The sequence below is a fragment of the Aythya marila genome (assembly GCF_965140915.1).
Source record: "Aythya marila genome assembly, chromosome: 6".
NCBI classification, from domain to species: domain Eukaryota; kingdom Metazoa; phylum Chordata; class Aves; order Anseriformes; family Anatidae; genus Aythya; species Aythya marila.
The window spans coordinates 29,584,556-29,597,727 of NC_139047.1; the positions used below are offsets into that span (position 1 = coordinate 29,584,556).

The 13,172-nt window shown below is 43.2% G+C and overlaps 1 protein-coding gene across 4 annotated transcripts in view; it reads left to right on the plus strand.

Moving 5' to 3' along the window:
• The window catches only part of NCKAP5 (NCK associated protein 5), a 364,164-nt gene that overhangs the window by 141,032 nt on the left and 209,960 nt on the right, over window positions 1–13,172 (plus strand). For 2 of the 4 annotated variants that reach the window (XM_082763523.1, XM_082763524.1), the window contains exons 1-2: window positions 8,183–8,213; window positions 10,572–10,635. Coding sequence is in view for 2 of the 4 variants with exons in the window: in XM_082763525.1 (XP_082619651.1) it covers window positions 10,576–10,635 (60 nt within the window). In the remaining 2 variants the exon portion in view is untranslated. Of the gene's footprint in view, window positions 1–8,182; window positions 8,214–10,571; window positions 10,636–13,172 lie in introns of those variants that run through there. The other 2 variants (XM_082763525.1, XM_082763522.1) reach the window with 2 other exon arrangements.

The following is a 13,172-nucleotide window of genomic DNA, read 5'->3' on the forward strand; positions in this document are numbered from 1 at the left end:
GGCACCCACAGACTTCTGTGTGGGGTTTCTGTGCACGGTATCCCAGAATGGAAATTCGGAGGCACAAATACAGGAAATGTGTGGTTTACACATGTATGTTTTCCCTCATACAGAAAGTATTAATATGTACCTGATGGTTCAGTGTATATTTTGACCTATTCTGATTGCTTCCTGAGTATGAAGCACTCAGCAGTACTGCTCTGCAATCGAAGTGCCCAGTGCTGGGTGTTGATGCACGCAGTTAATACCCGTGGGAGGTGGCGGTGCTACTGTCCTGCTGCACCCACAGATCTGCAGAGCATCTCACTATTCAGTTTGTTTTCCTGTAGAATGATGTGAGAAGAAATTCTCTCAGCTGAGTTGGTAGAGGAAAGCGGAGATGGGATGCGGGACAGAACGCTGCTGCAGGGACTTGATCCAAGTGTGAGCTGCCTCTGGCCCTGAAACAGAGCCGTCCCCAGCCTGCATGACTGAGCATTATTCATGAGCCTTAATAAAAGGATATTGGTAGTCTTGAGGGTGCTAAAGGGAATGACAAGAAGCAACAAGAGCAGTTTAAAGAGTAAAGAAAGGGAATTTTTCTGAACAACTCTGATTCTCTTTGAGCAGAGGGTCATTGTAGATTTGCTAGCGTGTGTGGCAGAATACTTGAAAGCATTGAACTACTACAGAAATGGAAAAAGTCAAGAAAAAAATCCAGGGAGTCAAATGGAATGAAATCACTTTTATTTTATTTCTTGTCCATCAAGGGGGAAAAAAAAGGACTTTTTTTTTTCGAGGTATATTCCAGTGCTTAATTGGAACAGGACATGAATGACAGCAGGAAGATTACAGAGCATGCAATAAATGACACTCAGAAAAGACATGGTATTTGTAGGTGCAGTCTGGTAAGAAAAACACAAGTCCTGATGCTGTGGGCTTTCTGGATCGTTTAAAAACCTATTGCACTGTACAGCACCCTAAAAAAGTGATTACAAAGAATACCAGGAATGTGTTATGATGATCTGGGAACAAAGGAGAGGAAACGGAGGTAATAGGTCAACCAGTAATGAAGCAAAATCAGGTATCTTCTTTGATTTGTAAGCATGGAACTGAGAAGATTTTGTAGAGAATGAGGAGAAAATCTTTCTAAACATTGTCACAGCCAACCTGAGAGATGAGTGCATCACTGAGACATAGCAGAAGGAAAGCTAGTTAGGAAGAAAGCAGTAGGATCTAAGAGATGTTTGTTGACATACCAGTGTATTTGATTTTTTTTTTTTTTTTTTTTGAGCTTTACACCCCCATTTTTCTTCAGTCTTGCATTTGGTCCTTTTTTCCCAAAGAAATGTATGTACTCCTTTGATTTGATTTCCATAGAAATACAAGAGAAGGCTCAGCAGTTTGTTTATAGGATCTCTGGTTTGCAGGCCCAGTTGTCTACAGCCTTCATCGCTCTTTTGCACATTCAATGAAATGAAGTTTCAGAAGCTGGTAATTCACTAAAAGCATGTGGAAGGAGCATTTTGTGCGAATGTTAATCGTGGAATTTAAGAGCAATTAGGATTAGGACTAAAAAGATCTGCTAGTGATGAAAGGCTTGCATTGAAGGAACAGACACCAGAAGCAATGGCAGTCTGCTGCTCTTGGCTGCTGTTAGCTGTATGTCTGAGTAGTATTGGTTATGAAGAAATGTTTCCCCTATTTTCAGCCTTATGTGAAACAAGGGTTCTGACTTCATCCTGCGAGGGGACTGTCATATAAATATCAGTTAGCACCCGCGCAGAGAGCCTCAGGGAACGGGATGGAAGGAGTGAGAATGCTTTCATGCTTTGATGCAGTGGTTGGGAAAGTAAAAGTACAGTTGAGCACGATGCATTTTATGTTAATAAACAAAGATCATTAGCTGAAGACAGAAGTGCTGCCAATCCTGAATCTTTCATGAGCAATAAATTCTCATTAAAAATCCTTTAGGGAAATGCAGATCCTTTCAGAAGAATTTCCACAGCACATCATGTCCATGTGACAAATCTCCGGAGGAAAAAAAGTATACGAACCACCAGTGATTGGGGGATTTGTTAGCTTAACTTTCAAGTCTTTTGCAGAAAGAATGTATTTCTTGATTGTTTGTTCCTTTCTTTTTCTTTTTTTCAAGGTCTTCTTGGGAGCAGGCTTATTTTTTTAAAAAAATAATATTTAATTTTAATTTTTTTTTTTACTGGGAATGGCTGAACCGGGTCAGGTCTCTCAGCCAATTCTGTCTGGGTAACAATCTGGAGAGTTCTTCATGTGTCGGGAGACAGCTTCTGAGTTCAAAATGTTTAATTCTTGAAACAATTAACACCAGTAAAAAGTGTAAAAAGAAGGAACATAGATAGATAGTTCCATATTCTGTAAGGATCTAGTACTTCAAGCCCTACCAAGTCCCCCACCCAGAAACACGAGAGCTGAGAATCCATCTTACCTAGAGAGCAGCTTCGTCCAACTTAAAAAGTCAGCAACATGGGAAGTAAAAAGGTACGTGCTCACAGGATGAAACATGCCAAGAGGAGCAGTTAAGCTGGGGGGAAGCAGCTACAGGTCCCCTGCTGGTGCTGGTGTGTTCAGTCTTAAACCTGGAGCAGTGTGAAGGAGAAACAAGATGCAAAAAGTACCTTTATGAATAATGGTGCAAGATACAAGGAGGTAAAAGGCGGCGGCTAAAGCAGCACTCAGCTCTGGCCTGGTGCCTCTTTCAGCGCCTTCTCTGTGCCTGCCTTTGGTATAAAGCTAAAACTGGGGACTTTTAGCAGCCTGTCTTGTCTCGTCCTCCCACTTAAAGAAATGGAGCTGCTGGACCACGAACTGCTGCAAAGCAATGAACTGGGTTAGCGATGCAGAAGGGGTAGCATAAAACATGCTCTTCACACTGCCCTGTACTGGATAAGGTTATGAGAATGACTCAGCCACTTGGAGCATGCTGTCAGGACAATGATGTACACCGTTGTTTTCTTTTTATTATGGAAAAGTGCTAACTGCAGCCCTTCTACTGTGACAGAAGTCTCAGGAAGAATTTTAGTACAATTTTAGAGTGTTTCAGGGCTTGCATTAAACAGATGCTTTCATTTGCATTACAATTTGAGCTATCACCTGGAAAGAAGAACAAGCAGTTATTCTCGAAGTGAAGTGCGGGGATCTATACGCAACTGCGTCCTATATTACACTTTAAAGTTTCTTTGGCTAAATTAATATTCCAAACTGACTTCTATTAGTCCTTTTCATCTCTTTCCCTATCTGCCCGAACACCGAGCTTTTCCACGATAAGTCTTTGAGAAGTTGGCAGCTTGCCTAATCATACACATTTGCTCTGTATGCTTCTTGGATTGCAACTTATGGGCTGAAATAATACAGCATTAAATCTGAGTGTTACTGTTAATGTAACATTACAATTGATAAATCAATCACTGCTGTCAAGAAATTCCGAAGTTGTAGCCACGCTGTTGAATTTTGTTAAATTGCTTTTGCTATCTATTGTGTGGCGAGGATTATAGAAGAGAGATGATAAGGTTTATGGTTAGCGTATTGCTTCTTAGAAGAAAAAAGTAACTGTGGGACAGATCCTGTGCTGACTTATTTGTAGTAGTGTGTTTCAGTAGTTTGTGGGATGTACTAAATCAGCAGGTTTAAATGGGGAACAAATCTGGGCGGACTCTGGCCCTGCTAAAATCCTCACATGCTTTTTGAGAAATGTGAGTTTTTCATAATGCTTGGAATATTTTACTTGTAATGTGAAAAACTGTATGTTAGAAGTATTCCAGGGTTCAGTACTGTAGTGCTGTTTATTTTTTCTTGAAACTTGGGTGTTTGAAGCATCACACTTGCTGGTGCATTAAAGTGAACATCTGTAACTCCCTTGCCTGCTGCAGTTTACTGGTTTATGTTTGAGCTGACTTTTAAAAACAAATCTTTAAGTATCTCTCACTACTGCCTCTGTACTTCAGAAATTATTAGGATTTTTTTCTCGGTTTTTGTGTTTCATAAATAAATTTTGAACCCTCCCCCCCCCCCCCCCCCCCCCCCCATTTTCCTCCTCCTTTTGGGCTGGGGTTCCAGGTGGAAGGTGTCAGAGGAATACATCTGAAAAAAACGCACACAAATGCATTTTCTCTCACATGATGGTCACAAGCGAGATGCTCCAGGAGATCTGTGGAATGATCACTTGGTGTAATGTGTAATCACCCTGCTGGTTTGGCATCGCGCCACCCAGACATCAGTCTCTCATTCTATGAGTAAATGTGTGTGCCACGAGGAAGGAGTCACCTGCTCGCCTTTTCTTCATCCAGAACCTGCTTTGACTGTGCTAGCTGCTGCTGTCTGTGTGTCCGGGCAGTCACCAGGTGCTGCTGGCTCTATTTGCTGTCATTCTCATTAGCAGCAGGTTACTAATGAGTGTTAGGGACTTCTACTTAAAAAGCTTTTACCCTTTGCTTGCTGGCTTTTCTACAATACCAAAGTTAAAAAATAGCCCAAAGCTTGAGAAGGAAAGAAAAAAAGGCACTTCAAAGTCCCTGTGTAGGTGTCCCTGGCTGTCTGATGCTGCTGGCCCAGATGTGTACAGGATTTGGGAGGTGGCCATGCTGTGGGGTCACTGCTCACAGTGGAAGGAGACTTTTTCCTCAGCATTAAAAAAAAAATAATAATTGTTTGAGATGTTGACTGAGATAACAGTGAATAATTAATGCCTGCAAGCTTGCACCCAGGTTTCCCCTGTTGAAAGCAATAAACGGCAGAGAAGTAATGAGGATTGTCCATGTGAGAGAAGATAGTTCTGCTGCCAGCCCCACACGTGAGCTCAGCACCAGTGATGTGACTGTGCCCGGCTGGCCTCTGCTGCTGGACCAGGACTGGGAGAGGAATTTGTCACAAAAACCAGCCCATCATCACCCGACATGGACTTCTGATAACCTTTCCTTTCCCCCTCGCCTAGCAAAGGGGGGCCTTTGGGCTCTTATCACAGTTCTGCCTCCTCCAGGTGTGTCTGCTGCTTGTGCTGCTTCTCGCTTCTAGCCCAGGTGTGTGACTGAGCCCCGTGGCACCCCCCTGGTCTCCCATGGGATTTTGTTGTATGTGGTCTCGTGGATGCTTCTGGAGGTAATTAGATGGTCTTTGAACCTGCTGCTTCAGATTTCACATACTTTCAAATCTACTGGAAATCGGTGAGAGCCCTGGGGGTGGCTGATTGATATTTTAGATCACAGTTGTACATCCTGTGTTCCCCAACGCACGCTGCCTCATCCCCAAGGAAATGCACTTCAAGTAAGTTGCTACCTGTTTGGCTTGTCTGGATTTGGCAGGAACATGTCCCGTGGAAGAGAGCTTTAATGTAAATGATGTTTTCAGTATGCTTATCTCTTACTCAGAAATAAATTAGCAATAATTGGGAGCCTGTGCCTTGCTGGTGGCTCTTCCTATCTATTCTGTTGCTCCTTCTATTGTAGTAACCACAGTCTGCAATTATTATAAAAATAATTAAATAAAGCTCGTACTCTGCTCAGCGTTAAATTTTCAATTAGTATTTCTTTGCAAGACGACTCTCTTTATTGCCAGATCTAGCTAAACTGTTGTGATTCTAAACTACCGGCTTCAAAAAGAGCACAGTGCAGACACTTCCAGCACACCAAACACACCCCTTGTGCCTGGTCTTCAGCTGCAAGGAAGGTGGTGGCATCGCCAAGCACTGAAGGAGGCACGGCAGCTCCCCACAACACCTGTGGCTGTCTCTTGTCAGGTCCCATCAGGCGAGGGGCTCGAGCACAGCTCGGTGGGCTTGGTGCTGGGGTTTCTGGTGCCTTGGGAAGTCAGGGTTATGATAACTGGGTGCTTGGGGGAGAAAATTACAAAGAACGAATTTTAGGTGATAAATAGGGAGGACATTTCAGCACATAATGAGTAGGGACACTTTGCAAATTCACATTCTGAGCTTTTCTCATTTTGCTGACTTGTACATGGTGAAATATATTTTTTCCTATTGTGAGCTGTTTATTCACTTTCTGAATCTCCATAGTGTAGAGCAGGAACCTCCTGCTAATTTCTCTGCTCCGAAGTGGTCTGCAGAAGGCACCAAAGCGCTCCCTGGAATATAGCACAGTCGCTGTGGTTGGACACAAGCACTAAAAATAAAACCAATTGTAAGAGCAACACTTCCAAGCTTGACTTTTTCCATAGGTCAAGTGATTGTTTTCCATCTTTGCAAATGGTGAAAGCTGTAAGATGAAAGATGAAGCCAGGGTTTATTTTCTGGTGCAGAACTGACCACTTCTAAGGGAAATTGCTGCTGAGTGAAAGTTTCCGAGAAAGGATGAAACATGAAGAAAACACTTTCCTGGTCATGAAATAAATAAATCGGAGAGTAAAGAAGCAATTAAGTTAGTAACTTGGGAACTGCCATACCTCTTAAATCTTGTCCTCATTCACTCCAGGTGTAGGAATGTAATAAGTTATAAGGCATAAGAAAAGGTGAAAATATTTTCATTAATATTGAAAACGCAAGATGCTGATACGTGCTGGTGTGTAGTGACATTGATGATGTGTAAAGTGTGGATGAACAGCGTTGGGGTCTGGTGTAACCGTCCTGTTCTCAGTGGATCATAGCAATTGAGATTCAGTGAAGCATTAACTTGAGTTTCAGGGGATGTCACAAGGAAATTCTGCATTCTTTTAGAGTTTGGGATTTGTTCTTTTTCATTGTTAACACTAAAATTATTTCTCTTCATTAAAACTGTACAATCGTTATCTAGCATTGAAAATCTACTCTGAGTCTGCAGGGCTGAGGTCTTGGCAAATAGTTCCAATCCAGCACGTCATAATGAAGTCTTTACTTCATGCCTTTATTGAGAAACTATTTTAAGAAATACCTTTCCTGTGTGAGATGCAGAAGCAACACCGTATATATCTACGAGCTGCTGAGTCTGAGGTTGCAAAATACGAATGAAAATCTCACTCTAACATTTGGGAAGTTGAACTTTGCTGCTAGAGGTTTCTGTTTGTCTCAGCAATGTAAAACACATGCAAAGAAGAACTGAAAGAACAAGGCAGCCTTCCCTGCATCCAGTACCGCTTTCATCGCCTTGGTGGATCTGATGAGGAACTGGATCAGCGTTTGTTCAAATTTAGGTGGTAGGTGGGGGTCTGCAATTGCATCTTTTTGACTTTCTTAATCCCTGTGGACCTTCGAGAAGTTCAAGTGACACAGATCTGCAGGGAAAACCTGAGCTGTGCTGGGTGGCTGCCACTGCTGGTAGGAGACTGCTTTTGTCTGGTGGCTGGTGGAGTCTCGCTGGTGGGGAAGAGAGAAGGAGAAACGTCGGCTTGAGGAGAGTTTAGCATGTGCAGGATTATTTAAAACACTGGTGTTTTTCTTGGACTAAATGGGCTTTCCTCAAACTGTTGTTTTTTAGAACAAGCTACTGCAAAATCTAGTGGTGATACTGAGACTTGAAATGTATCTTTCTTACATCCACACACTGAACACTTGTGTGCCTGCTTCCATCTGGAAAGGATATAATTGCATCCTTGTTTGGCTCCTTTAATTATCTCTTTGCAAAGGCCTCGGCTGGGAGTTTTGCCACTTACAATGCAAATATTCAAACTTAGGAGCATAAACTGTGCTTTCAAAGAACACTTTTGTAAACCTTTTATCATTTGGTAGTTTTTCAAAAGCGAACATGAGAACTTCTCAATGAACATGTTTTAGGTTTTTTAAACCCTCAGAAGGATTTTGTTTTCTTGTAGGTTGGCTGTAGTTGCTAATTAACTTCATTAATTAATCATGCTATAGGGATGAAACATGCTTGATTAAAAATAAATAAAGCCATATAGCCACAAAGCAACGCTACTGATTTTTTTCCTATTTAGAAGCGAAGATTAAAAAAACAAGATTAACGCTGAAGCTGCATGTCAAATGTTCTTTGCATCTGAAAGGCTAAAGTAGCTGCAAGCTTGTTATTTTTGCAGCTCAGTCATAGTAAAAGTGCTTATCCAATTGTAACACTGGTTAAAAAAAAGGAAGAAAAAAAAAAAGAAATGAAAACTCACTGTGCTGAGGACAAGCTGGGTGATTTGGTTGTGCTTGCACATGAAGGTCCCACTTCTCCCTTGTCCCGTAGCTTACAAGAAAACTTCCAGTGCTGCAAATTGGTGCTACACGCTGTTGGCTCACGGCAGGATTTCGACTGCATTTCTCAGCCATGGTACTGGTGGGTATTTACAGAGATAATGTGGGCACGTTTACACAGAGCGGCTCACTGTAGGCGATGGGCCAGACGCGTCCCAAAACTGGATGGAGTTACCCAAGGGATTACCGTGCTCTGGGGGCACACGGCATGCCCTGCACAGATGAGGATGACCATCTGCTTGGGGCTGGTGCCCCGTGCCCAGATCCTTTGCCCAGAGGAAGGGAGAAAGCGCAGTGGGACCCCTCTGAACGGGGAGCACGGAGCTTGCCTTCCTCTATGTTTGCTTACTTTTAGATGCTGCTGCAACAGACGGCTCTTCTGCATCCCCTGGTGCAAGTTTTCCCATACATGATGATCTGGTTTATTTGTTGCTTTCTCCTGTTGAAGTGTCATTCCACTCCCAATAGCAGGAGTGTTGTAGGCACGGTATGGGAACGCCTGGCTCTGCCCTCCTTTGCTGGGAAAATTGTTCAGGAAGCCTCCTCTGACTCTTCCCCTGTAAGAATGGTGAAAATTGGATCTCATTAAGAGCAGCTCTCTTTGCTGATGGAGCTTGAATAGAATTTAGCTTTATAAAAGCTACAGCATTCCAGAAATGTGTAAATAAATCTCTGTTAGGAGTAAAATGGAGAGGGAAAAGCATTGTCCTCATTCAGGAGGAATAACTGAACCTATGCAGATTGGAAGTACATGGAAGACTGGTTTGTGGGTTGTTTTTTTGTTTCCCTACGTCTTTTCTCATAAAACATCTTCAGGCATTTGTTTTTCAATTAAAAAGTCAGCTCCCCCTCAAAGGGTATGCAAGCTTTTTCTGCTAAAACACATTAGGGCACTGAACCAGCACAAAAAGGCAACTGGCTATTTCGAGCAGCTGAACTACATCCTTAAAATAGGTTTAACCAATTTTGTAAATTGTGATACTGTGTGATAGTGTGACGCTGACCAAGCAGGGCAGAGAGAGGGTTACACGTGTGGTTTAGAAGCAGTTTGTAGGATATTTGCGTTAAGGCTCTCTCTTATATTAGTGCCGCTCCTCCATTCTCAGTCATTTTTCACATGTTCACAAAAGCATCCAAATATTCTGCAGTAACACAAATGCAGCTTCCCCAGGGTGGTGGCTGTGTTGTGTTTAGCTTTTGCCAATATTAATTTTTTTTTTTCCTCATTGCGTACATTTACAGATCACAATGTTACCAATGCCTACTATTACTCTGATGACTATTTGGGACCTCCTCAACAAGGGGGGATTTTGTTCCTGGTGGGTTTCCCACACCATGGGACAGAGCTGGGTGCTCCCAGGCCGGCACCCTGCTGGCAGTACAGTTTCTATTTAAATGGAAAATTTCCAACTTGGTTATCTTCTATTTTACAAATCCTGTTGCCAGAAGTTTTCAAAGCCATTGTTCATCATTTGTAACGAATTTATTCATCTCCAAATTTTATGTTTTGTTGTGTTCTGATAAATTCTTTATGTGCTAATAAATTCCTCTGACATTCCTGCAGGGTGCTTTTCTTTCAAAAATAGGTGTTCTTTAAAAATAGCCTCCTTGGAAAAGTGTCTTTGTTTTTCTTAAATCCATTTTAAATTGTGAGAGGTTGCTTAAGTCCCAGCTGTTCCGTAAGGTGTCTTCTGTTTTGCTGAGCTTCCAGAGTAAGTTCCTCTCCTCCTTTCCCCCCTGCAGCGGCAGGTTCTGCGCCGCTTTGCAGGGTCTGGGTTTTGTAGTTCACAGACTTGGTACGTGCTACATTCTCCCAGTCCATACACTGAAAACATCTCCCTTTCTGCACATACTAAAAACATAATTCCATTCCTTTCTTACAACTTTTCAGGAGAACCTGTGTTGTGATTGCCAAATTCTTAATTAAGCAAGTGAATTGCTATATGAGTCAAGTTGAAGATTTGGGTAAGGGCCTTGTACAAAAAAAAGCTTAATAAAAAGAATAAAATTGCAAAATATCTACAGTATGTTTAGAAACGGAGCATATTTATTTTAATTTTATGCATACATTTACTGATAATTTAACAGTCTTCTAGCTTGTGGTAATGCAGTGCAGCAGAGGCTGATGTGCAGGGCCGCAGGAAAACAAATCACGCGGCCTGATTTGCACGGTCTGCTTCCGTACCAGCAGCGTGATGAGCTGTTCTGGTGTTTGAACGGAGCAAATGATGTTGAGATTCTGTTGATTTATTGTCAGTTCTGTCAGACTGCCACAAAATGAAACAATAACACAGCCGTTAAATACCTCACAGGAATATGGCAGCGCTCTGCCAGGAGGGTTACCCGAGCGGCGTGCAGGAACGCCGCCGTGACGTGGATGTGGTGCGTCCTCTCCGGCAGTGAGAAATGAAATGCTATTCACACGCTTTTCTTTCCGTAGGGAGAAGCTGTCTGTGGCTCGGCTGCAGCGAGAAGTTGCACAAAGTAAGAGTGAAGGAACCATGGTAAGCTGCGGCACCCGTCTGCTTTGCGGTTCTTACTGTACTTCTGTCCAGGCCTTAGGTCCATTTCGTCTTGCTGAAGATGAACACCCGAGTGTTAAGGCTGTCGTGGATGTAACGATGGGTGCCAACCATTCATTCATACCTCTGAGGAAGCTCAAGGCTCTTTCTTGGCTTCTGGGGAAAGCTGCGGTAGCGAAAAGCTGTTTCCTTTTCCCTGCTGATGATGCTCACTGGAATGGGAAGAGAGGCAAGCAAGCCCATAAGCACAGAAGGGCAATTTCAGATCAAAATGTAGTAGATTTAGTTGCCTTTCGTTGGCCTTAAATCTTGGCCAGCTGCAGAAAAATGGAAGAATGCAAACATAGAAGCTTTAATTAAAAACAAAAAAGTCAATCCAATCAATTTGTAAATCATGTAATGTTCTTTATATCTTCATTTTTCTCATAGCAGTTTGAGATTAGGCTTGTGAGCAAAAGCTGAAATGAGTGATTTTTGGTTAACCAGAGCTCTCAATTAACAGAGTGCCTTATCTCTTCAAAACAATTTTATTTTGGAGCCAACATGTGCAGAATGTGCTTAATTACTTAATATCTGAGGAACTCTTCCCATCTGTTAAGAAGTTTGTTTGTCCCTGTCTTTGGATAAAATGTCGTAGGCTTCCATGGGATAACAAAGCAGAAAAGTCCCAAACCCAGATCCACTCCCTCAGACACACTTAGGATGCTGCTGTTGATCTGAGTGGGTCTCACAGTTGGCTGTGAAATAATCTGGGGCAAAGCTTGTTTAACCTGGTGGAGAGAAGCTGTGTAGGACCTGTACGCTCAGTTAGCTGTGTGCTTCCAGGTCCTTAAAATCCCAGCTGCCTCCGGTGAGTGCGTTTTATAAATCATTATTAGTGATCAATGCAACGCAAGAAGGTTTGGAGGGATGTGGGTGACAGGCAGGAGAAACCTGCCATGAGCCATATGACGATAGCCACGTGCAGCTCCGTAACGGAGGAAGGGTGGCTGACAGGGGGCTCTGCAGGGACAGGAGCCTTGGCAATCCTCATGGCTTGTAGTGAGGGGAAGGAGGGCAGTGGGATTTGCACAAAATCCCTGCTGTGTGCCAGGCATGGTGCAAGCACTACCCCAAGATAGCTCCCTTGGGTCTGTGCTGGGGCTGATTTGGCCACCAGAAAGTTTTGAGAGTTAGCAGTCAGGCAGATGGGGCACTTGGTTATGGGGTGCGTGTTGGGGCAGAAGTTCTCTAGGAACTGAGAAGCAAACTTCTGTCACGTTGAGCCATAATCCAGCAGCCGATAACCACGATGTAACTCCTGCTGACTTCAGAGGGGATTTTGCCTCAGGAAGGATGGCAAAGATCAGGCATGGGATTTAGAATTGCATTTTAGTTTCCAGCGTAAACAATTTTCAAAATCTGAAAAGAGCTGTTTACTGTATTTGAAGTTTCCTTTATTTTTTTTTTTAAAAACCAGTTTTCCCTTGGAGGCAAAGAACCAATATAATATATTGCATGTAAAATACACTTAGCGGGATAATTCAAGACTTCATGAAATAAGCAACAGTGATTAACCTTCTAGACCTGGTAATGCTTTTGGTCTATGCGATTCCAGAGACCCCCTATTTTCAGTAGAAAACCTGTAATTTGTAGGTTGTCACTGTCCTGAAGTAATTTATGGTGGAAGAAGAGTTGTCATAACAAGTGAACTGCTGCAAGACCTCTCTGCCTGATAAATAACACTCGGATTCAAAGACCATTACAATTCCTTTTATTTACTGTTCAGTAACTTTGCTTACATACTTTCTGGACTCAAGGAACAGCACAGAATAATGGGAATCGAGCCTCCTCTGTCCCAGCAGCTCTCAGCAGCTTGGAGCTGATAACATGCCTTTGGGAGAGGGCTGCAGCAGGGCAGGGAAGCAGTGGGGCCTCTGAAAAAGCCCCAGGCTTGGGCTTTTGGCCTTGGTGTCGCACCCACCTGGTGGTTTCATCTCCTGGGGGTCAGGCACGCCGGGTGCCTTTTACTGTGGGCTTGTGAGATTCCTCACACGGCACTGCTAAGCAGAGTGTGATTTTGGATAATTGGTTGTGAGGCTGAGTGCTGTAGCCTGTTACAAGCTGACAGGTAGCTCCCAGGGGTGCAGCCTCTCCCCAAGGTAAATATCAGACTGTTTTCCTGCTCTTTCCCAAGGGGTCATTTCCACAATTATCCTGCAACTACTGCCGAGGCAGAGTGCGCCTGGAGAGACAATTGCTTTGAAGCAGCTGATGTATGGAAACTTGCCTGTGTCTCAGAGCTCAGAACCGGTAATTTTAATACAAAACACAGCAGTCATTAATTAACATTAATGAACTCAGCTGTGAGCAGTGTGGAAGCAGTATGGGTCCGGGAGATGGAGTATCTGAATGCAGGGGAGGCCGTGGGCCAATTAACTCAGGTAGGCTGCATTCCTGGGCCATGGAGTACGGAGCCCACACCACTGGCCGGTCTCAGGGCACATTCTTAGGAAAGATGCACAGAGAAATTTTGGAGG